This window comes from Ascaphus truei, chromosome 3, assembly GCF_040206685.1.
Source record: "Ascaphus truei isolate aAscTru1 chromosome 3, aAscTru1.hap1, whole genome shotgun sequence".
In the NCBI taxonomy this organism is placed as follows: Eukaryota; Metazoa; Chordata; class Amphibia; order Anura; family Ascaphidae; genus Ascaphus; species Ascaphus truei.
In genome coordinates this window covers 81,365,247-81,391,875 of record NC_134485.1, presented here as the reverse complement: position 1 = coordinate 81,391,875, position 26,629 = coordinate 81,365,247, and the positions used below count along the sequence as shown (strand labels likewise).

The following is a 26,629-nucleotide window of genomic DNA, read 5'->3' as shown; positions in this document are numbered from 1 at the left end:
CTTGAACAAGGTCCCCGAGACAAATACTATGAGGGTCTGGGGTAGAAGGTGATCTAGTGAAAATATGTGTTGAAAATTGCAGGATTGTAGTAGTTAAATGTGTATGAGGAAGTGATTTTACAAAAAATCAGTACCATTGCTTTTTATTTCTCTAGATTGTAAGAAGCTAGCACTTTCATAAAGAATTAGAAATTACAGGAAATATGTCGTTGTCTAGAAATAAACTGTCTCCTCAAAATAAAGAAGTGAATGAAGAGATATCAGTAAACAGGTTATTCATTTAATCTAACAATGAATAAAGTTACAGTGTAAGTACTCCAATGTGCCCGTGAAAGTATATGTGTAAGAAAAGTATACCACGTGAGCAGCGACAGGATGCAAGGGAGTGGGTGAGAAATACCGTATTTATGGTGATAATAGCATTTAAAGGTCACCTGACACTTTTGGCTTTGCATACGGTTATAAATAAACGCTGCTTTGTTTGTGTGGTGTGGCACATCTCCCACAAGAGACTAGTGTCACCCAGAATTCTCTTATCAATAAATTCATCTTTCTACTTAAACTCCTTGAACACTAGCAAAAGTAGGTTAATTTTCTAAACAAATAGGCTACATTTGCTAGTCACTCCATCTTTTTTGCATACACAGTACAGGAGGCTTTTAAATTATATGAAAACGAAGTAAAACAGGCTTAATTAAGATAAATGTTTTTTTTTACAAGAAACCCAGTGTAACATCTAATAATTAGGTACAATGTAGAAATACTTTTTTTTACATTAGTAATGTACAGTATTTTACCCTTGTAGTGCACCACTTTAGTGTCATGCAGACATTTAGGTTTGTGAATGTGAGACAGCGTCCTACAACCAGATTATAAGTGCCACTTATCTAGTGTACAGTCGTTTGCAAGGGTTATTAACCATTAACTCTTTCATAGCTGAAGAATCTGGGATGACTAGCAATGATTTGCATACCTCTCCAGCTTCAAATGGGTTTAAAGCAGGGGTGCGCAAACTTTTCCCTATGCGCACCTCTGCCTGCTCTTCTTGGCACCTAGCGACCCCCCTCCCTGCTCGGCCTTGGCGTCAAATGACATGCGTGGTCATGTGATGTCACATTGCCATGGTAACATGATGTCACCCTGCTGCGTCAGTTGACGCCGAGTTACCATGAAGACGCGTCGTTGGAAGGGAAGGTAAGTGTGTTACAGAGGCCTTGCCTCTAATTTAAATGCCTGGGGGATGATCGCGCGACCTCTATAACTGCTGTGCCCCTCCAGGAAATCTAGTGCCCCCCCCCAGTTTGCGCACCCCTGGTTTAAAGGAAATGGGCATTCCCATGCAAAGAACAACAAATTACTACACATCTGCTACATTAACCTAATAACCTACTGTACAGCATGTTGTAATGTTTTATGTTTTTGTCAGTGAAAACATCTGCATATATGTAAATATATTATTTTATGAAACAGTGATGTCCTTTTATTAAAAACGATATTTGTTGTAATTATTAATAGGCAACATAATGTGTGTAAATAAGATATTATCACAAATCAAATGCTAAATGTTGTACCTGCCATTGAATTGTGTATAAGAAAAACATTTCAAGAGGTAAGAAGTCTTGCATGACACTGCAACTGCACAGAGATCTTTAGGCCTCTCCTCTCAGTGAACAAATCCAATCATTTGGTTTTCCTTATCATTATGTTGATGAAATCCAAACCTAAATGTCCTCTTCTGACATCTACCCCTGTTGCTGTCTTACTGCTATCTCAAACATATGTCAAACATTTCTCTTCTTCCTACACTACATTTTCTATAAACATTAATAACTACACCATCCTCTCAACCCATGCAACTTTACAGTAGTTCATATATGCGGTCTCTTACTGAATCCTGCTGCTTCTACCTCAACCACACTACTAACAACTGTCCCTTACTCACCCTAAAATAAACCTTAATTCTAGTTCACTCCTTCATAGTGTCCCACCTCACCTAAGGTAATATCCTACTAGATGTTATTCCTCTTGCCTGTCTGTCTCTCTCAACGCAAAATGCAGACAAAATAATTTATCTCACACACTGCTTTTCCTACCCTCCATACATTGGCTACCAATATCACACAGGATCAAATTCAAGTTTCCAGTGCTCACATAGACAACATTTCACAATACAGAGCCTCAATTTACATCTTATAACTCTATCCATGACCCTTCCTCTACCCTTCACACATTTAAGGAAAAAGTTGCCCTGGTCAGCTTCCTCTCTCTTTTAAGGCTATACACTCTTCTGCCCACTCTTGTGTTCTGTTCAAGGATGTCTTCTGTCTACCCCTTTTGTATCTAAAGCCCTCTCCTGCCTAAAACCTCTCACTCACTGCCCCACACCTCCGGAATGCCTTTTTCCTCAATATCCTACTGTCTTCCTCTCTCTCCACCATTAGGACCTTTCTAAAAACACCTCTTTAACGAAGCATATGGGTATCTCAGTTGGCTGATACTATACAGCTCACATGCATTGACCCTGGTCCCTTTCAGAGGCACTTACCCAAACACCCTCCATCTACCTCTAAATTCTTCCCACTTACCACTTAGCTAACACGGTACTGATACCTCTACATGTATATATATATATATATATATATATATATATATATATATATATATATATATATATATATACACTTAAAATTAATTATCTTGCTTTACCATAAAACTTTTCATCCCTTACCAAGAAAATAATGTTCTATCTGTTAGCTTCATGGCAAGCAGCCTTTATTAGCACACCAACTTGTTTCTCCCATTAAAGCTTGGTTTCCACTCTTCCCTTCCTTTAAGATAATTTGCTTCTTGGTCCAGGGCCTTCTTTACCTACAAGATTATGGAAATGTCGTCATTTTATTGTTATTGACACAATGACAGGAATCCAACATTTTTATATGCCGGTAAGAGCACATTTGTAGCTTATGAGGAATAATAGGAGCTTTATAAATGCCCTCGATGTCTGATCTCAGGCTGCTAGTAAATATCACATTATTTTAACCGTTAAGCACACAATTCAGCAGTGCAAACAAAAAGGAAATCGTTCTGAAACACCTCAGTTTCTTTTGTGAAGGAAAAAATACACAGGAATGTTTTAATGAAAATATGCCCTTTTCTGCTCCCATTTTTATTCATTTTTTTACAGAAAGCATGACTGACAGATTCAAAGCTCTGACACTGCAACATATGAAACTATTCCTGAAAGGTATTGCTAAAGCAGTTACGATGAAGAGAGTAACCTTTTCCAGAATAAACAGTGAACAATTGTAAAATTCCCAGCAATTTGTAAAGAAGGAGAACACACACAGAAAGATGCTTAGCTTCTGCCTTGGTTTATAACCAACGTTCTACTCTTCATTGTTTTGCTTTTTGAAGCATTGAGTTTCTTTGAAGCACACATAACAGTGGAGAGGTTTTGCAGCTGTCAATGTATAAAGTCCAAGCAAGGTCAAGACTCATTGTCCAGATATCATCTTGGCATATATTCCCCAGGCAGACCTGTAAAGTTCCTGGCTTTAAGTGCTTTGTCTACCGTCCTAATGTATCCATCAATCAAATCCCTCATCTCTCGTGTAAAGGGCTCCAAAACTGTCTGACTAGAGCCTACCCGTTTGAAATTTCCATCCTTGTTATTTTCCACACAAAGCAGACGGTCCTCTGCTGCTGGCAAATTAAGAAAGGCCACCATTTCTCTCAGCTTTCCAATGAGGTTCATCTTTATGTCTTCATAGTGGACTACGAGAAGTCTCTTGCCATACTGAAGCCAGTCGAGGGCATGCGAGGCCCACCATGAAGCATAGCTATTGACAAATTCCGGCCATTCTGTATGACAAGAAAAAAGAAAATTTAATTTATATAGAATATTACAGCTTTTTCATTATTATCTGGTGATGTCAAAGTAAGAGATGTTGTATGTTTCTCCAAGAAAAATAAAATATACACCATAAATGCTGTGTAATAATGTTATTTTTAAAAATGAATACTTCCATGATACTGTAGGCACGTGACATATTGCAGACCGTTTAGGTGAAATATAATGGTAGTATTGCTGCCGGTTTTGGACTCCGTGAAAACTAGGTGCAGGTAACGTGGTTCTTATAGCCAAAGCACTCCTTTTTATAAGTACACTGATTTTAATCACCTCAGCATCTTAACTGCCCATTATTGATAGCAAACTAGATTATATTTCACTCTTTTGTTCAACAGATTCATTCTAACCAATTTAATCTCAAATTCACCAGTGAATCAAGACCATATTACCTACCTTGATTTGGAGATCTACATCCAAAACAATAGTGTCTTCACTAAGACTCACTTTAAGAGTACTACTGTTAATTAGTTTTTGCACCCAATCAGCGGTCATGAACGAAAATGCACTGATAACATTCCATTCAGCTAATTCCTCCGCTTAAGGCAAAACTGTGTGGATGACACACAGTTTAAAGAACAAGCCCAGTTCTTGAGTGAGAGATTCAAAAATAAGGTCTGGGACATAGTAGTGTGAGCAAGGCTGAGCCGTGCTGAGCCGCGCTCACACTCGTCACTGCCGCAATGAGAGCAGCTTTAGCAGGGGCTCGCGCACGCGTCCGCACGCTTGGGGAAGCGTGTGTCTCACCAAGATTTCAAATTTGGCGCTCGCCGGAGCGCAGGGCCGGTCACGTGAGCCGTTCGCCTAATGAGGGCGAACCAGCTCCGTGACGTCACTGGCCCGCCACCAGACCCGCCCCCGACACGCCCACGGACGGCGCGCTGTGTAAGGCCAGGGAAAGCACCGCTTTCCCTGAGCCTCAGCGCGCCTCCGCACTGATTAACTATGTCCCAGGCCTAAGGGGTATAATGAACACCTTATACAAAATGCTTATAAAAAGGCTCTCAATAAGAAAAGAGAATCATTATTACAAAAAAAGAAGAAAATTAGTTCTAAATTTACCAACAATCTGAGCCGAGATGCTCTGAGTAATCCAACAATTAAAAGTAAGACTGATACTCCAATACCCCAACAACACACCCCTTCTTTGTTACCAAATTTAACAATTCCCATGGATTCATCAAAGAAACACTATAACAACATTGGCACATTCTGCACATGGATCCTATTTTGAAAAATATTCCCTCAAAAAAAACACCTGTTGTTATTACAAGATCCAAAACACTAAAAACAACATACTAGCCCAGGGCGCAAACGTTTTTTGCTGCGCCCCCTCTGTCTGTGCTGGTCCGGTGGTGCGCCCCCTCACCTCACGCGGCGTCAAATGACATTGCGGGGTCGTGTGACGTCACGTCACATGACCCTGCTGCGTCATTTGACACCGCGTTGCCATGGTCACGCGTCCTGAGGCCGGCTGAACCTCGGTAAGTAGATGTTGCAGAGGCCTCGTGTGGTCCAACGGCATTTAATTTAAGTGCCTTGGGGGAGAGCGCGGGACCTTTGCAACCGCCCGCGCCGACCCTTAAAAATCTCCCCCGCCCCCCCCACCCCCCCAGTTTGCACACCGCTGCCCTAGCCTACGCAAAGGTACAAATAAAAAAACTAAGAAAGACCTTAGAGATACGCTTGGTTTGGTGGGAAATTTGAAATGCATGAAATGCAACATTTGCATTAAAATGAACAACACAAAACTGGTAACGTCATTTGTTACAGGCATTCAGTACAACATTGCCAGTTTTATTAATTGCCTGTCCACATATGTGGTGTATGCTCTACACTACAGTGTGGTTGTGGAATACAATATGTGGGCAGGACAAAACGCCACGTTAAAGTGAGAATTATATAACACTTTATTTTGAATATTCCATAATTCAATGAAACATCAAAGCCTCTAAACCACGTCCTCATCCACTTTTGAGATTTTCATGGATGTAGTACTGATGGGGCACGATTTATGGGCATTGAAAAAATAGATTAAAACATTAGAGCAGGGGACCGTGATCTTTATATTGCTGAAAGAGAGCAATATGGGATATTCACATTGCAGAGCAAATTTCCAGGTGGATTAAATGATTATATAGAACTAAACCCCTTTTTAAAATAGAGGGTTTGTGTACTGTACCATTATTGAATATGTGTTTATTTAATCTCTTTGGAACCATTTTACAATGTTATCAGATCTATATTATACAGACCTTCTATTTGTTGAGTAATATGTATTTTTGTTATTCATTAATCTATTTCAACATTGCCATGTTTTTCTTAACTGTTGTTTGCTTCCCCTTTTTTAACCAATTCATCTAATTTAACCCTCTTTCCCTTTCTTCCCTCTTCCCTTTTCCTCTTCCTTCCTTCTCTTCCCCCTTTTGCTTCCCTTATTTGTTTTCTTTCATTTCCTTTTTTTCACATATGTAATCAGTGTGCTTTTTATTATATCAAACACTGCATATTATTAAGTTGATATACAGTATGCATTTTCTCTCAATTTTATTGCCAATGAATTCTAAACTAAGAGATAGATACTAATACCCATATGTGATTGATGATTATCATGTATTTATATATAAACATATATATATATATATATATATATATATATATATATATATATATATATATATATATAAAATCAAGATTTGTAACATATCTTGAATTTAATTTATAATGTAACCCCTTATACAATTATACTGTGGCCACCAAATTTGCAGAGTGCCCAATAATGTGATAAGTGGGCATTTTTCTAAATTACAATCGTTGACCATATTAAGCAAATTGAATTCTGCTGAAGCAGAAAGTATATAAATTCAAATATGGGTGTAATCAACTACTGCCTGATGAAGCACTTCAATGTGTGAAACACGTTCTGGTAGATAGTACTATACTTTGTCCTGTGGAGCTGCCTTTTGAGAGTCCGTGATCGGAAGAATTGGGGGTGGGACGTGTTTGACTGCACACAAACGGGGCTCACAAACCTGTACGTGGAAGGTCTTCGCCGAGCTACAGCTGATCCCAGCTCATGGGATTTACAGCTTCAAGATCCACTCTGTCCCTTACCCTCTTAGATCAAGAACTGGGCAGCATGGACATACCTTTTTAGCTATCTGCTGGACTACTGATACCTTATATGTAAGTCTACACTTACTTTTATTTGTATTGGTGGATTAAATTTTTCTTCAACTTTGGTGTGCTCCTTGTGTCTCATTTTGTTATACATTATAAGAGTTTATTAATCCTATATTAAACTATGGAACAAATGTTAATGAAAGTGTAGAAGGTGTTACATACAGTAGCTGAATGCAAATACACTATATGAAGAAGATTCAGCCATTGTAAGCTGTATCTGTATGTGCATTCTTTAAATTAACCGGTCCAAAGGTCAGTAAGGTATAATATGCAGGGCACCAAACCTTGTTTTTTTATTACAGTCACACACAAAGTTATTGAGTGAGTAGGAGAGCATATATTTCCTTAATATCAGATATTCACCCTTGCTTTTCCAGTGTCTTTCTGTTGCATAGCCCAAATGTCCTGCACACTTCCTGTTGAACTCTGCCATCAGAGCTTTGTAAGGGTTCCGAATGAGTAAAATGGAGGAATCATACATTTCTATCTCTCTCTTGCCACTTTCGTGAGTCTTTACGCAAATTGTCCGGCCACTCCTCCAGTGATCTTTTTCCCCTTTAAAACCTGTTAAGGAAATTGGTTTGTTAGCACTTCCATGGGTATGATTTATTTTACATACAGTATTGTCCTAACATCTCAGAAATATTTAACTGTTCTATATAAACATGGAAGTTTGGGAGTTTAAATCATCGAAAGAGCATTTAGGGGATTATGCTGTATCAGCCAAAGTGGTTAATCCGACTATTTTATGAAAAAATTCCATATCGACATCGATGCGGAATTTAATCTGAAAACAGGCCGATGGGCCACTTCAGCTGATAAAAATTAAGCCCCTTAGAAACAAATAATTTGAACTTTAAGAAACATGCTAATCGCATTTTTTACATATGATCTTACAGGGATGTTTGTCCCATCTAAGAGTTGAAAAAGTTTTATCAGAACTATAAAAAGTTACGTTGCTATTAGAAGTTATTACAACCATTAAAATATATGTTCTCATTAAATCCTCCCAAATAAGAGATGGGCGAAAAAACATTGCGGATTTGGATCAGCCTCGGATCGGCCGGTCTGCGGATTTCAATGGATTAGTCTGAAAAAGAGCAATCCGCCTTTTGCAAAAACATTTTTTCCCTCACTGATAATTTAAAACCGTATGGAGGAGGAGGAAGAGCAGAGGAGGAGCATAAATTGAGGCGCAGCCCCCAGGACATAATTCTTTTTATTTTTTGGATCATCAAAATTATTATAAAGTTGTATATTAATATTTGCATCTCTTGAAATGCTGACCTGCTATAGGACATTTGGTAATCGCTGGGGCAGCCACCATGAGTCACAGCATCTAATTACTACCTGTTTTTATTAAACGCTAATGGAGCTTGAATATCTATCTGTGGCTGGCCGGCTACTGGCACCACACAGTGGGGTTATTTGGCTCCTTGGCTAGCCTGCAGTTACTTACGGGATCTTACTCTTTGTCATATGATGTGTAAAATATCCTTATTTCTCTGTCTTCGATAAACTCAAAACCACAGTACTCAGCATTCTGGTCTCATCACATACAGTAAAAATAAACGTTTATTTTGAAGATAAATTCTCACGTACAAAAATAGTACAAAATGGCAGTGATGTTCAAATAAGTCATAATATTGTTAAAGTTGGTTGCATATTTTTCTTTCTGAATAGAATCTGTATATTTGATCTTACAGTGGTATCATGATTCTAAGCTTCTCTCCTTTATCTCGGTGTTAACACTCGCACATCTTTCTGGTGTAATCCCTGGAATGTCCTCTGGTGTGTTCCTCGCTTCTCTCCCCTGCTAGATATTTATCCAGATAATATCCCTTAGTCAGCTCTTGCTATCTAATTCTATTACCATATAAGGTTCTTCAGCTAAACTGATGTCATCTGATAAGGAACTGCCCATACAGAGAATAACCTAATATGGCATGTCTTCTGAAAAGATCCAATTTAGTGCCATACTCTCCTCCACATCAGCTCTAACCACCGTTGTCTATAGTCACTCAAATGTCAACACAGGGCTACTCCACAGAGAACTCAGCACAGCTGCACTCCCAGTATAACTAAATATATAAGTGCATCTATCAGATCATATGCGATATAATATGTATTTAGAGAAAGAACCATTGCAAATATACTGTATACATTGGCATTTTGTCTTCATTCCGGATTCATAAATATTACAATATAAGTTCCCTGAACTGGATTTCTTACATGATGAGTCACAAACCAACATCCACATCATTATCTTATTGCCAAAACAAGCAATTTTGGCATCATGTGTCCCAAACAAGCCAACCCCTTAAGTGCCATCTGTGCTATGACAGGCAGTGCTACACCCATCCCTAACATCTCTGCCACAATTGACAGTTGCCATCTAGCAGCCACACACCAATTACATAACATTCATGTTGTATGTAAAAAAACAAACATGAAAATGTAAGCATGCAGAGTTTTGATTAAATAAAAGACCCATACAGCACAGAGTCCTGATGTTTTATTACATTTATTTTACATAATGTGAGAGGGCTTGCCAACTCCCACTCTCTCTCCCAGTCCCAGGGCATTAGAGATTGGGTATTTGATGCAGGATAACTGTTTTAAACTAGGTGTGGCAGTGAAACCAGGCAACATATAGCCATGATTGACACACATTCCTTAATAGTCATATGTGTCATACCTCAATGTAGAAATGTACATCGCATTTATTTGATTGTTGACAGAAAAAAATGAACTCACTGTAGACAATGTTAAATTTTTTAACGATGGACTAATCTGTCGGCGCTTTTTCTAATGGATTAATCCATTGTACCTTTTGTTCAGAAATAAACATAAACATAATTTGTGGAACGGATTTAGGTTAAAATTTTAAAACCACACAACAGAGCCACATAGGGGGATTATAACTAATCTGCACAGATTGAAATTGAAAAAATCCGTCTGCATATTTTACCCCAAGGAACGATTTTGACGGTAATGTCCCGAATATTCCAGGGAACGGATATAGACTGGTTCACTTATCTCTACTCCCCAACTCCTCCAATGTCTCTAATATTCAGGTAGAATCACTGCTTGAGGTGTTGCAACCCCTAGGAAGACTGTTAGTAAATCTCTCCACTTGAAAGATTTTCAGTCATGCATATTAAAAAATAAGTATAAGTACAGGCTCAATTTTTAATAAATTTCATATAAAATTTTGATAATTGCAACTATTTTAATATTATTTAAGGCAATGCCGGTCACAAATATATGTTTGAACAATACACAGAATGCTTTAGTAAATGAGCTGAGCTCCACGGGAAGCAAAAAACATCTCTAAGAATTCAACCACTTATCTGCTTGCTTCACTTGTTGCAAGGCTAATCCTTTAACCTCTCTCTCCCCTAGCCTCCTTTTATCTATTTCACTCCCCCTCTCATGTATTTCTTTTATATAATCCCTTACACTATCCCCTGTCCCTCCTCTTTTTCCTTATTTTGCTTATTTTCCCTCATTATTTCTCTCTCACTTCGTGCTTTCTTTACTTGCTTCACCACACCGTTCTACTCATGTTCATTAATTTTCTCTCAAATCCATACTGCATTCTCCTTTCTCTTCCTTTCGCCTCCTTTCACTTAGTCCCTGCCATCATTTTCTCTTCACATTAACTAGCCCATCATAGCAATGTAGCACATCCCATCATATGTTCTAATTCCATGATGGTGGCTCCTGCTTTTAATGTGTGAGTTACAAGTCAGGCCAGAGCATTAAAAACTACCCAAGAGATCCAAAAGAAAACACTTGGACATATTGAGACAAAGGTGTAAAACATTTTTAAAGCATTCGGAGATTCATAAACAAGTAATATCTATGGAATAACCACTTAAGTGGTATGTACCAATGGAAAAATAAGCACATAGTGTAATGCACCTTGACTCCTCTCTTTATCTCTCCTCTGTTCCCATAAACAATTCCCCTTTCTCGTCTCAATACTTCCTTCCCTTCTGACCCTCAATGCTAGATACTGTACATTCCTACAAGTCCCAGTCTCCCCTCCTCTCTCTCTCTGCTACAGATGCAGCGGCCGTTATCCGACCATTTATTGGGTTGAATCATGTGGTCGTCCGAGATGGTCCGCTGCAGACTAAATGGTATCCCTGCCATGCTGAAATCCTGGACCCCTTCCTCGTTCACGCCCTGAATCTTCCTGTTCTGACTGAAATGTAAACTGGGTCTCTGATTCTGACTCTGCTACAGAGGTTGGCCTTTCCTTCGCTCATACTCCTGGCTTGCATGGTCGTGGAGGGGAGTGGGATTCCTCTTTATCCACACTGCCATTTCAAGGTAGTATTTGTTCTTGCTTCTCTGCCCAACCTTGTCTTTTCCTCTACTCTCCCTTAATATTGCTGTCATACTGTATATTGTCCTAATTTGTCCACTTCAGTACCTCCACTTTTGTTTTTTACTTTCAATCCTGGCTGTTCTTTCTCTCTTCTGACTCTCCAATACTCCTCCTAAAAGACTTTAATTGTCATATTGATGACCAATCTATCTACTGAGGTCCCTGTTTTCTCACTCTTATAACCTCCTATGGTCTTCACTAGTGCACTACTTCCAGCAACAATAATAATGGCCACTTATTAGACTTTGTCATCACTAAAAACTGTTCTGTTTCTGATATCTCTCACTCCCTTTTCCACTTTTGGACCATCACCTAATCTGCTTTGCAGTCTGCAACTCATCTACCACTATGCTTCCTTTCACCTCTCACTATTCCTGAAACTTGCCATTGATAGACTGACCCTGGCAATCTGGTCATCACCTAGAACTCTAAAATTTTAAGCTGCCTTGACCAAAATGTTTCTTTCTTCTATGGTACTCTCACAGGACTAACCTTGAACGCTGGCTCAAGACATACTTTCTACACTCACTCCACTGTGCGTCAAAACAAGAAATCTCACACTCTTGCCGATTTCCTCCACTAACATTTTCGGATTTTTGGTTACCACTCAGCACTATTTCTAGCCATTTCTCTGGGTTAGATCTCTCCAAAAATCTTCAAAACGTCTCTCACTTTTCATCTCTCCTCAAACTTTTGCTTAGCACTGCAAAGACAAGGTGGACTCTATCAGATGAGAGCTCCACCCTGTGTCTTCCTCTTTAACTATTCTCCTGAACCTCACCTTCATCTACTTCGGGACCTGAGCTGGAGAATCCTCCATGGTGCACTGAGCATGGGAGAGTACCTTGCCCACTTCACGGACTCCCCAGCCACATGCCCATTTTGTGGCACAATGGAGTCCGTGTTCCATATTTATTTTAGTTGCACCAGACTGCAGCCCCTCTTGTCATTCTTGAGGGGCCTCCTCCTGCAGTTCTGGTTGCATTTCTCCCCACACCTTTTTATTTTTGGGCGGCCAGTATCCAGGAACACTAGGGCCAGGGACCTCCTCGTCAATCTGCTCCTGGCATTAGCCAAGCTGGCATATATAAATCCAGGAAGCAACGGTTGGCTGGGGAGGTATCCCTTACCTACCAGGCTCTGTTCCGGGTGCTGGTGTGCTCCCGTACCCGAGCAGAGTTCACCCACACAGTGGTCACTGGGTACGTACCTGCATTTACCTCCCAGTGGGCCTCAAGCGGGGTGCTCTGCTCGTATCCCCCCATGGTTTTTTTTTTTAAGCTTAACCTCCTTATTTAGTGCACTGTTTTTCTTATTTTTCAGTTGCACTAGTTTCTGGCCTAAGTTTATTTTAGTTTGAGCCTTACCTTTTTCTGGTTGGTCTCTCGGCCAACCAGATGTCGTATTACCTGATTGGCTGGCTTTGCCAGACAATCAGAATAAGGCTTAAAAATATATCTAGTTCAGATGCTTGCTCCCATGTAACAGAGGACTAAGTATCTCAGTTACTCTTCACCTCTCTCTCATTTTATTATCTGCCACTTGATTCCATTCCTTCCCTTCTCCTCTGCTCCCCTGCTTCCATTGTGACCTCTGCACTCACTCACAATACTCCTTCTCATTCTTCTCTATCTGTCTGCAGCCTTTGATATTGTTGACCACCCAATTCTTCCGCACACTATTCAGTTTTATGGTGTTCAGGACAAAGTAATTTCCTGGCTTTCTTCATACACGGCACGATACAATTTCCCTCTGCACGTCACTTGGAGCGGGTGGACCGTGGCCCAAGTGCAGCTGTGATCGCGACCAAGCCCTCACAGCCCAGCACAAAAGGAATTTCCTTGTAGGATTAACGCAACGTGGTCTCTGCTTATGTATACGACTCCATCAGCGTTAATCCTACCTGGACACCACAAGTCTGTAAGAGTTGTGCAGAGAGAAGCAGTCCCTCTCTCTATCTCTCCCAAAAGGTCTTACAGCAGATCCCATTATTTCAATTATTTTTAGTATGCAGTATTGAAGCAGGGGATCTCTGGAGCTGGCTGGAACGAATTCATTTCAGGTCCGGTTACCCCCTCTTTCCGAGGTACAGGCCTCCATATCTGGTGTCGGTATCCCCTGGAAGTTTAAATCGCCTGCATCATGAGAGGTGGCGGGTGATGGGGGTAGTAGAGCGCCCATTGATTGCCAATCTGGCTATCTGTGACCTCCAAGAGGGCATAGATAACCACAGTGATAATCAATGGATTTGATTGCTATTGTTTGATTTTATTCTAATGTGAACTGTATTTTAAATGGATTTTGTCAAGTGTATTATGTTAGCCTCCAGGGCGGGGGGGGGGTGGCAAGAGGGTTAACCCTTCATTACCTTTGCAGGTAGTTCCTAAGTTAATGAAGGGGGGGTTATTAATGTATTTTTTTTTTAAATTAAAGCTTATTATTGATTGTCAATGTGGATATCTAGGCTCTCCATTGAGAGGGTCTAGTAATCCACAGTGACAATCAATGGTTTTATGTTTCAAATGTATTTTATTATTTTGGTAATTACTGTACAGTATGTATATTTTATTTTGGTTAATGTCAAGATCACTATTAGCCACATTTGACTAATAGGGATATTGGGCACTAGTCTAGAGGGGAGTGGTGAGTGGTTAGGCGGGAGGCTTTACCCCATTCATTACCATAGCAGTGAGTCACTAAGGTAATAGAGCTTTGCATTTAGTTTATTTTTAGTATATAGGAATGAAACAGGGGGTCTCTGGAGCTGGACAGCATTAATTTCAGGTCCAGGGAAACCCTGCGTCCCGAGGTACAAGCCTCAGTATGGGGTTTCGGTTTCTCTTGAAAGTTTAAATGTCCCGGTTACGTGGGTCGTGACGCAGGAGATTTAAACTTTAAGGAGATAACGGTACCCAGCAAAAGCTTTCTAGCCTTCAATTTATTAAAAATACTGTCAAAAGAATAACCTCACTCTCCTCTCCATAAATATTTACTTTTCTCCTCATGAAAACTTTGTTGACTTTCAATTAAACTTTACATTCCCTACAAAATGATTCTTTTTTTTAAAGACTCTCCACTCCCCTGACCCTCTTTATATCTCAGCGTTAATCTCCTGCTATACCCTTATTTGCTATCTAATATTCTGCTCAGACCTGTCTCTACCCTGGTTGCACTACTTGCTCATACTTACAACCCTTCTCACATGCTGCACCATATCGCTGCATCCCTCTCAATGTCTGCCCAGCACATTCTCTGTCTAACTTCAAACCCCATCTGATAACTTGTTCAACTAAGCATTTAAGCATCCCTAAAGGGAACCCTGCTATTTTCTAGTCACTTGCAAATTGTACCAAATACAGAAGAATTTATAATATATCACATTGTTGCTGTTAGAAAGGGCTGGGGGCCCTCAGAATTTCACATAGGGTTCCTTAACCAAAAAAAGGCTGGAAACCACTGCTCTAACTAATGCGCTTACATTTAATTTTCCCATGTGCTAACTAGATTGTAAGCTATTTGGGGCTGGGACTCCTTTCTCCCAATATTACATTTATGTTTTGATGCACTAATATGATCTGTATCACTATATTTCCTGTAAATAATGTAATTGTATTGTAATTTAGTAAAGTGCTGCGTACAGTATCTGATTTGCGCTATAAAAATGCACATACATTGTTCCAATTTTTGTGAAATTTTTAAACAGTTCACACTGGCACTTTCCCCATAAATCCTGAATAGCAGCATGGTGCAATTTCTTAAGAATTAGTTGCCTAAAACAGAGATTTATACAGAGAGTGGTAAGTCCATAACTACAGATTTAGCTAGCGTTATTGTACCCAATGGCATTATTGACTGTATCTTTTTCACATGCATCTAATTACTACACTGTCTGCTCCCACTGGTGTGTTGTGTGTGTCCAACTGCAACGTGCTAGTGGGAGCATTAACGACTGCTACATCGGTTTCACGTGGCTGATATAACAAATCAGTTGACCAAGTCACATTTTCAGATACCTTTATTGTATAGTGTTCCATCAAAGTAGTAGCTTCCAGTATAGGATCCTGTAGCATGCTCTATAAGATGCCTCACCCATGTGTTTCCTGCACCAGGAAAGCTGGACAAAGCTACAAACACTTTGGATTTAGTGGATAGAAACTTCCTGTCTGTGCATCTGGTATCTGCAAAAAAAAAAAAAAGGCTATATCTTATTTGCACTGGAATGAAATTCATCTCCACATGTTCATTTTCAGTCAAAGATTAACGTTGTCATAATACAGTGTCTCTCTTCCATTCTCCTTGAGTTTTGTAATAAATAGGTATATTACCTATTCTACATTTTTTGAGCTTCTGCTGAAATAGCTCAACAAATATGTAATATTCAGCAGAATAGAACCTTTTATTCAGTGCACTGTTAACCAAAATTCAACGGAACATTAAATTAGATGTTTTGCAGTCTCAGTAGCAATATATCTCTTACCAGTTATCACAAATGCAACACAATCCTTTCCTCGTCTCTGTAACAGAGAGGATTTAGTTGAATGCTCTTAGGATGTAACAAAAAACCTAACAGAGAGTGTCATTTCTTTACTGTAAACAGTAATGGTACTTTTTAAGGTGGTTATTTTATTGCAGATAGTAGACCTAGAGCATAATGGAAAAGCAATAATCGTGTTCCTTTCCATTACTCTACCTGAAGATGTTATTAACCTCTTTTTGTTGCCCAAATACATAAGAGATAAGTACATAAGTTAAATATAGTTTTCCATCACATGCTTTATAATTCATCAATATAAAATGTGAAAAACCACTGAGTGACAGATAACACTTTCATTTGGGACTTTTATATATCTATATAAATGTATATATACATATATGTGTGTGTGTGTATATATATATATATATATATATATATATATATATATATATATATATATATATATATATATATATATTTTTTTTTTTTGGGGGCTGGTAAATAGCTTAGCTAACCATTCAGTTAGAGAGGGCTGGACTACATGTGTAGATATTCTCCAAAGTGGAGCAGGTTTTCTTTTTCTTATTTTGAATACTTTTGCTGTGTTAAAAGGACAGGCGCAATAAAGCCTAATTTTAATTTCACTTTAAACAGTCTCCATTGTGTACCTCTGCACACGTCTCTTACAGTATAGATATTTGGTAAAAAACAAAAAAAAACAGGTTGTAACGTCATTTGTGACACAAATCCAAGGGAATATAATTGGTAGAAGTAAAGCTATGGCAGACGTTGCTGCACCTGATACCGTCCAATTTCACAGTTTTGCTGCCGCGAGTTTGACCAAGGTATTGCATGTTTTCTCATGTTATTGGGCACTTTACAATATCATACAATGGAGCCACAAGATAGCCATCACATTATCAGGGGATTTGCTAAAGAATAAAATAGATCTGCAATAAAGCCTGAAGATGCAAAATCCCACCATTTGCACACACAGAAGTACTGTTTTGTCTGTTTCCTCTCATTAATAGGTGCAATATCATCTACTATATCCATATAACTCTGCATTTTAAAACTTGACATTGGGGCAGATCACAACAAATTTGATTGTAAGCTTTGTGGGAAAGAGAGAAATCTTTGTACAGTACTTCTTACACTGTCATGCTATATAAAAAAAATAGACATTTGGATGACCCTGTTGCTTCCTCCATCTATTTAACATGTTCTATTTCAACTTGAAGGCCAGTGTCTTTCTAAACACATGTGCAGGTTCATACTGTACATGCAAGCTAACTCCAGATTGACAGTAATCCAGAATGGTCTTTCTTCAGGTCTTACTTTATAATATCAAAGTTGCTAATAGGCCATCAAATGAGAATATAAAGCCAAGACTAGATTATTATTACACTGTTGGGCTGGAGTTACAGTAGTTGGCAGTGACACACTTTTCACTTCTATTTTGGGATACATGCAGTCTTTCAGCATCTAGGGGCTAAACTGTAAACACATTTAAAATCTGATATCAAGGATTTTGCCAATTTCTGCTCCGTTCTTGGGTTAAAAAGAAGAGCTAATACATCACTATTCTAGCAGTGAACGGCGGTCGGGTTACACTGCATATTTACTAGTACATTTTGTATCAGTGGATGAAAATTGTATTCAGACAATGGTCTTCTTCATTAAGGTCATCAACACATTATTGCAACATAAGGAGTAAACTACTCGTATGTTCCAAGATGTTGAAATAAACAAGAGACCTTTGACCCATCCAGATTGTTTATTAGTGAATTGATTCTTCATTTCAGCAGAGCCAAGACATCTCCAGTTCAGCTGAATTCATACTGTATGATAATACAGAAAGCAAGCAGCTCTGCTTGAAGAAGCATGAATTATTAAATAGCTTCACTCAGATGGCTCTGCTTGTGTCAATGCGTGAGTATTTCATCTGTGGAAAACATGTAGGTGTTAATGTGTCACCTAGTGATTGCTTAACAAATCAATACCTTTGCTGTGAGGGCAATAGTGGAATCCTATCCTAGCTTTATATATATATATACACATATATATATACACATACACACACACACATACACACACACACACACACACACACACACACATATATATATATATATATATATATATACAGTGTTCGACAATCCTATATATCTGCACGCCCGGAGCGAGTACATTTAACCCCCTGGCGAGTGCATTTAACCCCCCTGCCGAGTGCCGCTGCTGTGCTGTGCTGCGGCTCATTTCAGGATGCCAGGACGCGATCAAGCGGGTCACCTAGCAAAGCGGGACACCGGAAGAATAGCCCAGCCGCAGACATCCCTTGGGGGCACTGCAGTGATGCTACGCCACGCACCAACGCAGGCGCGCTCTCCCAGCAACTGCCGGGACCAGAGGCGGGGAGAGGCCTGAGATTGTGGCTGGATGTGTCTGCGGAACGGCGCTGTGTGGCTGGAGGAAGTTGCTGCTGCTGCTGCCTCCGTATGAATCGTGGGCCAGGCGGATGGAGGGAGCTGCCCAGGCTGGATTCCCTCACTCTCATGGCTGGTAAGAGAGAGGGGGGGGGGGTCGTGGAGGGAGGGAAGTGGGGGGGGGTGGAGGGGGGGGTGGGGGAAGAGAGGGAGATGCAGCATACCACTGTAGTGACCCGGCTTCAGCCGTCACTGCTGTATTTCATCTACTGTCGGCACCGCTGACAAGAGGAATTTGAGAGGGCGGACACTCGCTCTTGCAGAGGGAAGGGGATGTCTGTGTGTGTATGTAAGTGGGAGAGTGTGTGTATGTAAGTGGGAGAGTGTATGTGTTTGTGAGTGTGTGTGTGTGTGTGTGTGTGTGTGTGTGTGTGTGTGTGTGTGTGTGTGTGTGTGTGTGTGTGTGTGTGTGTGTGTGTGTGTGTGTGTGTGTGTGTGTGTGTGTGTGTGAGAGTGTGTGTGTAAGTGGGAGAGTGTGTGTGTGTATGTGGGAGAGTGTGTGTGTTTGTGTAAGTGGGAGAGTGTGTGTGTAAGTGGGAGAGTGTGTGTGTAAGTGGGAGAGTGTGTGTGTGTGTGTGTGTGTGTGTGTGTGTGTGTGTGTGTGTGTGTGTGTGTAAGTGGGAGAGTGTTTGTGTGTGTGTGTGTGTGTGTGTGTAAGTGGGAGAGTGTGTGTGTGTGTGTGTGTGTGTGTGTGTGTGTGTGTGTGTGTGTGTGTGTGTGTGTGTGTGTGTGTGTGTGTGTGTGTGTGTGTGTGTGTGTGTGTAAGTGGGAGTGTGTGTGTGTGTGTGTGTGTGTGTGTGTGTGTGAGTGTGTAAGTGGGAGTGTGTGTGTGTGTGTGTGTGTGTGTGTGTGTGTGTGTGTGTGTGTGTGTGTGTGTGTGTGTGTGTGTGTGTGTGTGTGTGTGTGTGTGTGTGTGTGAGTGTGGGAGAGTGTGTGTGTGTTCAGGATGCCGGGACGCGATCAAGCGGGTCACCTAGCAAAGCGGGACACCGGAAGAATAGCCCAGCCGCAGACATCCCTTGGAGGCACTGCAATGACGCTACGCCACGCACCAACGCAGGTGCGCTCTCCCAGCAACTGCTGGGACTAGAGGCGGGGAGAGGCCTGAGATTGTGGCTGGATGTGTCTGCGGAACGTCGCTGTGTGGCTGGAGGAAGTTGCTGCTGCTGGGCACCACTATTTTACATTAGAATACATTTAGCATAGGGACCTGCTACTGAGACTTTCCTTGGTGTGGTTAGCAGGCTTATAATTATTTGATCAAATTATGTAACCAAAAGTCTCCTTTGTTTTACAGATTTAGTTTTCACTGTGAATATTTATTTTCCCATTTGTTAGTGGCTCGGTGGAGAAGCGCTGGGATTCACTGTCTGTATATGTATACATACACATATAAATATATATATATAGTTAGGTCCGGAACTAATTGGACAGACACAATTTTCATAATTTTAGCTCTGTATGCCACCACAATGGATTTGAAATGAAACAACCGAGATGCAATAGAAGTGCAGACTTTCAGCTTTAATTCAAGGAGTTGAACAAAAATATTGTATGAAACGTTTAGGAATTGCAACCATTTTCATACACAGTCCCCTTATTTCAGGGGCTCAAATGTAATTGGACAAATTAACACAATCATAAATAAAATGTAAATTTTTAATACTTTGTCGAGAATCCTTTGCAGGCAATGACTGCTTGAAGTCTGGAACGCATGGACATCACCAAACGCTGGGTTTCCTCCTTTTGTGATGCTATGCCAGGCCAAAGTATCCGGACGTTCCTCCTTCTCCTTCCGTGCACCCCAAAACTGGAACAACCTACCAGAGACTCTCATATCCACCACCAGCTTAAGTTCTTTCAAATCTAAGGCTGTCTCACACTTTAATCTGGTCTGTAACTGTTTCATACGCTCATAATATATATTTTCTTTAACTGTGCATGCAATGTCTTGTATATAATGTATACCTTGTTCATTTATGTAACTGTATTTGTAACCATGTATTATTTTGTTTTACTCTGTGCCCAGGACATACTTGAAAACGAGAGGTAACTCTCAATGTATTACTTCCTGGTAAAATATTTTATAAATAAATAAATAAATAAATATACTGCAACTGTCTTCAGTTGCTGTTTGTTCGTGGGTCTTTCTGCCTTAAGTTTTGTCTTCAGCAAGTGAAATGCATGCTCGATCGGGTTGAGATCAGGTGATTAACTCGGCCATTGCAGAATATTCCACTTCTTTGCCTTAAAAAACTCCTGGGTTGCTTTCACAGTAAGTTTAGAGTCATTATCCATCTGTAAAGTGAAGAACCATCCAATCAACTTTGCTGAATTTGGCTGAATCTGAGCAGACAATATATCCCTATACATGTCAGAATTCATCCGGCTGCTTCTGTCTTCTGTCACATCATCAATAAACACTAGTGACCCAGTGCCATTGTAAACCATGCATGCTCATGCCATCACACTGCCTCCACCATGTTTTACAGATTATGTGGTATGCTTCGGATCATGAGCCGTTCCAAGCCTTCTCCATACTTTTTTCTTCCCATCAATCTGGTTCAGGTTGATCTTAGTTCATCTGTCCAAAGAATGCTGTTCCAGAACTGGGATGGCTTTTTTAGATATTGTTTGGCAAAGTTTAATCTGGCCTTTCTATTCTTGAGGCTTATGAATGGTTTGCACCTTGTGGTGAACCCTCTGTATTTGCTCTCGTGAAGTCTTCTCTTTATGGTAGACTTGGATAATGATATGCCTACCTCCTGGAGAGTGTTCTTCACGGCTTGAAGTTGTGAAGGGGTTTTTCTTTACCATGGAAAGGATCCTACGATCATCCACTACTGTTGTCTTCCGTGGATGTCCAGGGCTTTTTGTGTTGCAGAGCTCACCAGTGCGTTCTTTTTTTCTCATAATGTACCAAACTGGTGATTTGGCCACTCCTAATGTTAATGCTATCTCTCAGATGGATGCCCTGTTTCACTTGCATTGAGAGCTCCTTTGACGCATGTTGTGGGTTCACAGCAACAGCTTCCAAATGTGAATGCCACACCTGGAGTCAACTCCAGACCTTTTACCTGCTTAATTGATGATGAAATAACGAAGGAGTAGCGCACACCTGTCCATGAAACAGATTATGAGTCAATTGTTCAATTACTTTTGGTCCCTTGAAAAAGAGGGGGCTACAAATTAAAGATATGTAATTCCTAAACCCTTGCTCCATTTTGGATGTGAATACCCTCAGATTAAAGCTGATAGACTGCACTTTAAGCCCATTTTCATTATTTAACTGTAACTTGAATTTATTTTGGTACACAGCCGAAATAACAAAACTTGTATCAGTGTCCAATTATTTCTGGACCTAACTGTACACACACACACACACACACACACACACACACACACACACACACACACACACACACACACACACACACACACACACACACACACGATGGCAAAAGAACCAGATGCTGCGTAGTTACCAACTACTGTATATAATAACCACCTCATAGAGCCCTGTTACATTTTACAGTGAAGTGACATCTTGTTGTAGCCTATATAGAAAATAATATTTAGGGACATTTAAATGCAATACTGTATATGATTTTTTTTTTTGCTGTGTTCTAGTAAAATGCAGGAATTTTTCATTCTGATTACAAAATGCATGAACTCCTAAACATCCCAATTCTGGGATTTCAATGACGTATGTCCTTCTTAGGAGGTACAATCCCATTAATAATATATTGCTCCCTGCTTCCACTTTCAATTTGTAGGTAATTTCCAGATACAAAACACTTCAAGAGGATCCCTGTTCAACATAAAATGTAACACCTGAAACTAGGGGCCGTGCAAAGGGAGAAAAAAAAACCATATCATATACATAGCCAAGTGAGCAAAAAGGTTCCCATTTCTTCACTCAAACCTCATATAGCACATAAAGTATCTTTAAAAGTTCACTTTTGTTCTCAATTTATTTTAAAAAGTTAGTGAAGAAGAACGGAAAATCCCCTTGATATAATGGCATACAATGATATACATAAAAGGCAAAACAACATTAACAATAAATCTCTATAAAAAAAATAAAAATGTGCCAGTCTCTAATTCTTGTGCAACCGTGTAACCATTGATCAGCATGTATATTATTGTTCTAAAAGCACTAGTTTACAGATTATACAAGCCTCTATTACTAATGATTCCTTGTTTTTCATAGCTGCCTTTAAGGATACATGGAGCTGGAGAGTTGGGACATTTTGGGGTAGGGTAGCAGTGAGGAAGACAGAATACGTAGCGTTCTAGTGGTTTTTACGTTCCATCATATTGATTAATTTAATATCTTTTAAACCCTGCTAATGGTAGAATTACTGTAGTTAATGCTGGCTCTACTGCTAAGAGAAATACTGTAGCATCTGACATGGAAGATGGAGTGGTGTCCTTCAGGCACACCGACTAACCCCTCCTTGCAGACAGATAAACCAATGTCGGACCTTTAATGTGACATCTGACATCACAGTAGCACACCCAAAACACATTTTGCTCTTAAGCGATGCTTTGCAAGGGGTGGGAAGGGCTCATTTATAAACATATCAGTCATGGTAACAGTTTCCTGGTGTTTTCTTAATTATTCGCTGGGGTAACAATATCCCTGCAGACCAGACACTTCTCTTTTTGGGACAGTGCTGCAGCTGTATCTAGTTATAGGTAATAAACATGATCAATAAAGGCAGATATTCATTATTCGGCATGTCATATGTTGGATCACACCTTTGCTCATCTGAATAAGTCAAAGATATTGTTTTTGTATGAACCCATTTAGGGCCAGTTTCTAATTATAATGCAGAGTAGTATCTTGTTGACAATATTAACACTATAAATCTTACTCTGTACTTTGATAAAGTTAGCTTGAACCTTTTATGATGTGGGGAAAATATAATAATTTTTATTCAGTCAGAATACAATAGTACAGATATCCAGATGTATGATATGTTTAATGCCTATGATAGTATATGAAAGGGTGTTACCTTAAGTCTGTATAGCTTTTACAGTGTTACCATGTTAGCAGTAGAAAGGCGATCTGATGATGTCATTCTTTATGGTAATTAGACGATCGTTTATTTGACAAATTACAGAAATGGAGGGAAAAGAAAACCCTCATTCAGTCCATCAGGTGATATGGTTTTTAATCTTCAATCAATTTGGATTCCATCATTAATAGAGGTTTATCCCAGTGCGCCTTCCTCTTGGGAAGAGGTACGTGCTCTATACCCAAAAATTGTATGTTTCTTGTGTCCTCTCTGTACAGTATGCCTGTATATTGGTGTGTTGTGCTTGTTCCGATACAGGCTACATGTTCCAAAACCTGTCTCCAAAGTTATCTATGCATTTTTTCCAACATTCTTCAAGTATGCTTTAAACTGGTTTCAGTTCTACCTATCAGGAAGATCCCAACATGTGTCCATCTCAGGCTCTAACTCCAACCCCCTGGATATCACCTGTGGTGTACCGCAACGCTCTGTTCTGGGGCCCCTACTCTTCTCAGTGTTCATTAATGATCTTCCCGCAGCTTGTAAGGAAGCCTCAATACACATGTATGCAGATGACACAATCCTATATGCACACAGCCATAGCCTCTCTGACCTTCAACACATACTTCAGACTGACTTTTTGAGACTCGAAAATTGGATTTCCCAAAACAAACTGTTTTTAAACACTGACAAGCCTGTAACAATGGTATTTGGGGCCAAGACTAAATTTTTAAAGCTTCCAGCGACAGAGCTCCTGATTAAAACCAACGCTAACACCATACTAACCCCTGTCACTAGTTTTAAATACCTGGGCTTATGGTTTGACTCCCACTTAACATTCGGAATGCACATTGATACTCTGACAACCAAGACCTATGCCAAACTAGGGGTACTTTACAGGAACAAATCCTCCCTAAGTCTTCTGGTCAGAAAGCGTATCGCACATCAGATGCTAATGCCAATTATTGACTATGGAGACATAGTATATGGCTCGACACCTCAAACCCACCTTAGCAAACTTGACACCCTCTACATTCAATTTGTCGTTTTGTTCTCCAATGCAACTACAACACACATCACTGCGAAATGCTCAAAGAACTAGATTGGTCACCACTAGAGTCTAGGCGCAAAGTTCACCTTTCCTGTCTTGCCTTTAAATTCTTTATGGGCAAGCTACCCAGCTAACTGAACAAGCTCCTCACCCCTATCACATGCAGCACTTATCACCTGAGATCAGACTCCAAAAGACTGTTCATGGTCCCAAGGCTCAACAAAGTATCCGGCCATTCCTCCTTCTCTTACCGTGCACCCCAAAACTGGAACAACCTACCAGAGACTCTCACATCCACCACCAGTTTAAGTTCTTTAAAATCTAAGGCTGTCTCACATTTAAATCTGGTCTGTAACTGTTTCATACGCCCATAATATATATTATCTTTAACTGTGCATGCAATGTCTTGTATATAATGTATACCCTGTTCATTTATGTAACTGTATTTGTAACCATGTATTATTTGTCTTAACTCTGTGCCCAGGACATACTTGAAAACGACAGGTAACTCTCAATGTATTACTTCCTGGTAAAATATTTTATAAATAAATAAATAATAAAGTATACACAGATGCATGGAAGCAGCAAAACGTTTGGCCAAGCAACACCAGCCCTGCACCCTCCCTTACTTACCATGCCTAATATGAATGTAAAAATGTAAGTACATGAAGTGCATACTTTTAATACACCTTTGTCAAAATTGATTTGCACTATGTCTCCTTTATCTGCTTCACCCTGAGGTATATTCTACATTGATCTTCATGAAAAGAAGCTGATAAGCCACAGTTGGAGATAGGCTCTATATTGTACGTATCTACTTCTTGTAAGTAGAAAATCTACAAGAGCCAATATCCCACAAATGTTTCTTTCCCTAATTAGCTGTCATTTTTATTTAGAGTAATCAAATCTTTCAGATGGACAAAATCATTATCATCAAGGGCATAGAGTTCCATGTTTGTAGTTTCCAAACATGTTTATTTTTTATTAAATTAGTGCAACAATAGTTTCCTTGAAAATAGATTTAGGTCTTTGATGCCTTCAAACTTATTCAATTGACTTGTTGCTGAGAAACGTAGACCTTTTATTCAAGAGCGATACATGTATCGTTTAGAATTTTTTGAAGTGAAACTTCCTTAGTGGCACCTCATTCGTGATGGGGCAAAAAAGAATTGTGGAGACAGAAATGAAACGGATGTGACGTCAGTGCTGGCAGTTGAGGCCGGGCTGTGTTCTGGCTCAGCCCGACCCCAACACTGACATCACACCCGCTCCACAAATCAGATGCGGCGGCGGCGGCGATAGCCGCCGGCGCCGCTCCTAATCACCCCCCACACCCCACCCAGCCCCACACCCCCCACACACCATGACATATGCGGCGGCGATAGCCGCCGCTCCTAACGGCCGCTGACATGCTGCGCAGCCTCTCTCCTCCCTACCTCCGCTTTCCTGCGTCCCGCTGACTCAGCGCCGCCGGGGTCGAGGAGAGGAGCCCAGGGATCATGGAGGGTATCCGCCGCCGCAGCTCATAACGAGCTCTGCTCCCCCCACCCGCTGACATGCGGCGGCGGCAGCCCTCAAAATTTAATTGCCGCCACTCCTGCTGACCTCCCTCGGCCGAGGCATGGAACGGGGGGGGGGGGGGGGGGGGGTAGAGTGAGCTGCGTTCCCCACAGCACCAAGCCAGCTCCCGCTGACGATGACACGCTGCCCCCCTTCCCCGCCGACACTGCCTCTGCCCACGCAGCACTTCCGGAGGGGGGGGGCCTTTATTAGGTATCTGCCCGGTGCCCGGTGCGGCCGCGTCTCGCCGGGGGGTGGGGGGGGGCGAGGAGAGACTCAGGCAGAGCCGCCGCGGGTCCGCAGCTCTGCCTGTCTGTGAGGGGAGTAGGAGTCTCAGGCAGAGCCGCCGCGGGTCCGCAGCTCTGCCTGTCTGTGAGGGGAGTAGGAGTCTCAGGCAGAGCCGCCGCAGGTCCGCAGCTCTGCCTGTCTGTGAGGGGGGGGGGGGGAGGAGAGTCTCAGGCAGAGCCGCCGCGGGTCCGCAGCTCTGCCTGTCTGTGAGGGGGGGGGGGGGAGGGAGGAGAGTCTCAGGCAGAGCCGCCGCGGGT

At 40.8% G+C, this 26,629-nt stretch overlaps 1 protein-coding gene across 4 annotated transcripts in view; it reads right to left on the bottom strand.

Annotated features, from left to right (window-relative positions):
• Positions 1-2,710: 2,710 nt before the first annotated feature.
• WSCD1 (WSC domain containing 1) overlaps positions 2,711-26,629 on the bottom strand; it is a 162,357-nt gene continuing 138,438 nt past the window's right edge. For 2 of the 4 annotated variants that reach the window (XM_075594405.1, XM_075594406.1), the window contains 3 exons: positions 15,503-15,667; positions 7,454-7,654; positions 2,714-3,861 (listed from right to left, as the gene is read on the bottom strand). In XM_075594405.1, the coding sequence (XP_075450520.1) occupies positions 3,509-3,861; positions 7,454-7,654; positions 15,503-15,667 (719 nt within the window). In that variant the 3' untranslated portion in view covers positions 2,714-3,508. Of the gene's footprint in view, positions 3,862-7,453; positions 7,655-15,502; positions 15,668-26,629 lie in introns of all 4 variants that reach the window. The other 2 variants (XM_075594408.1, XM_075594407.1) reach the window with 2 other exon arrangements.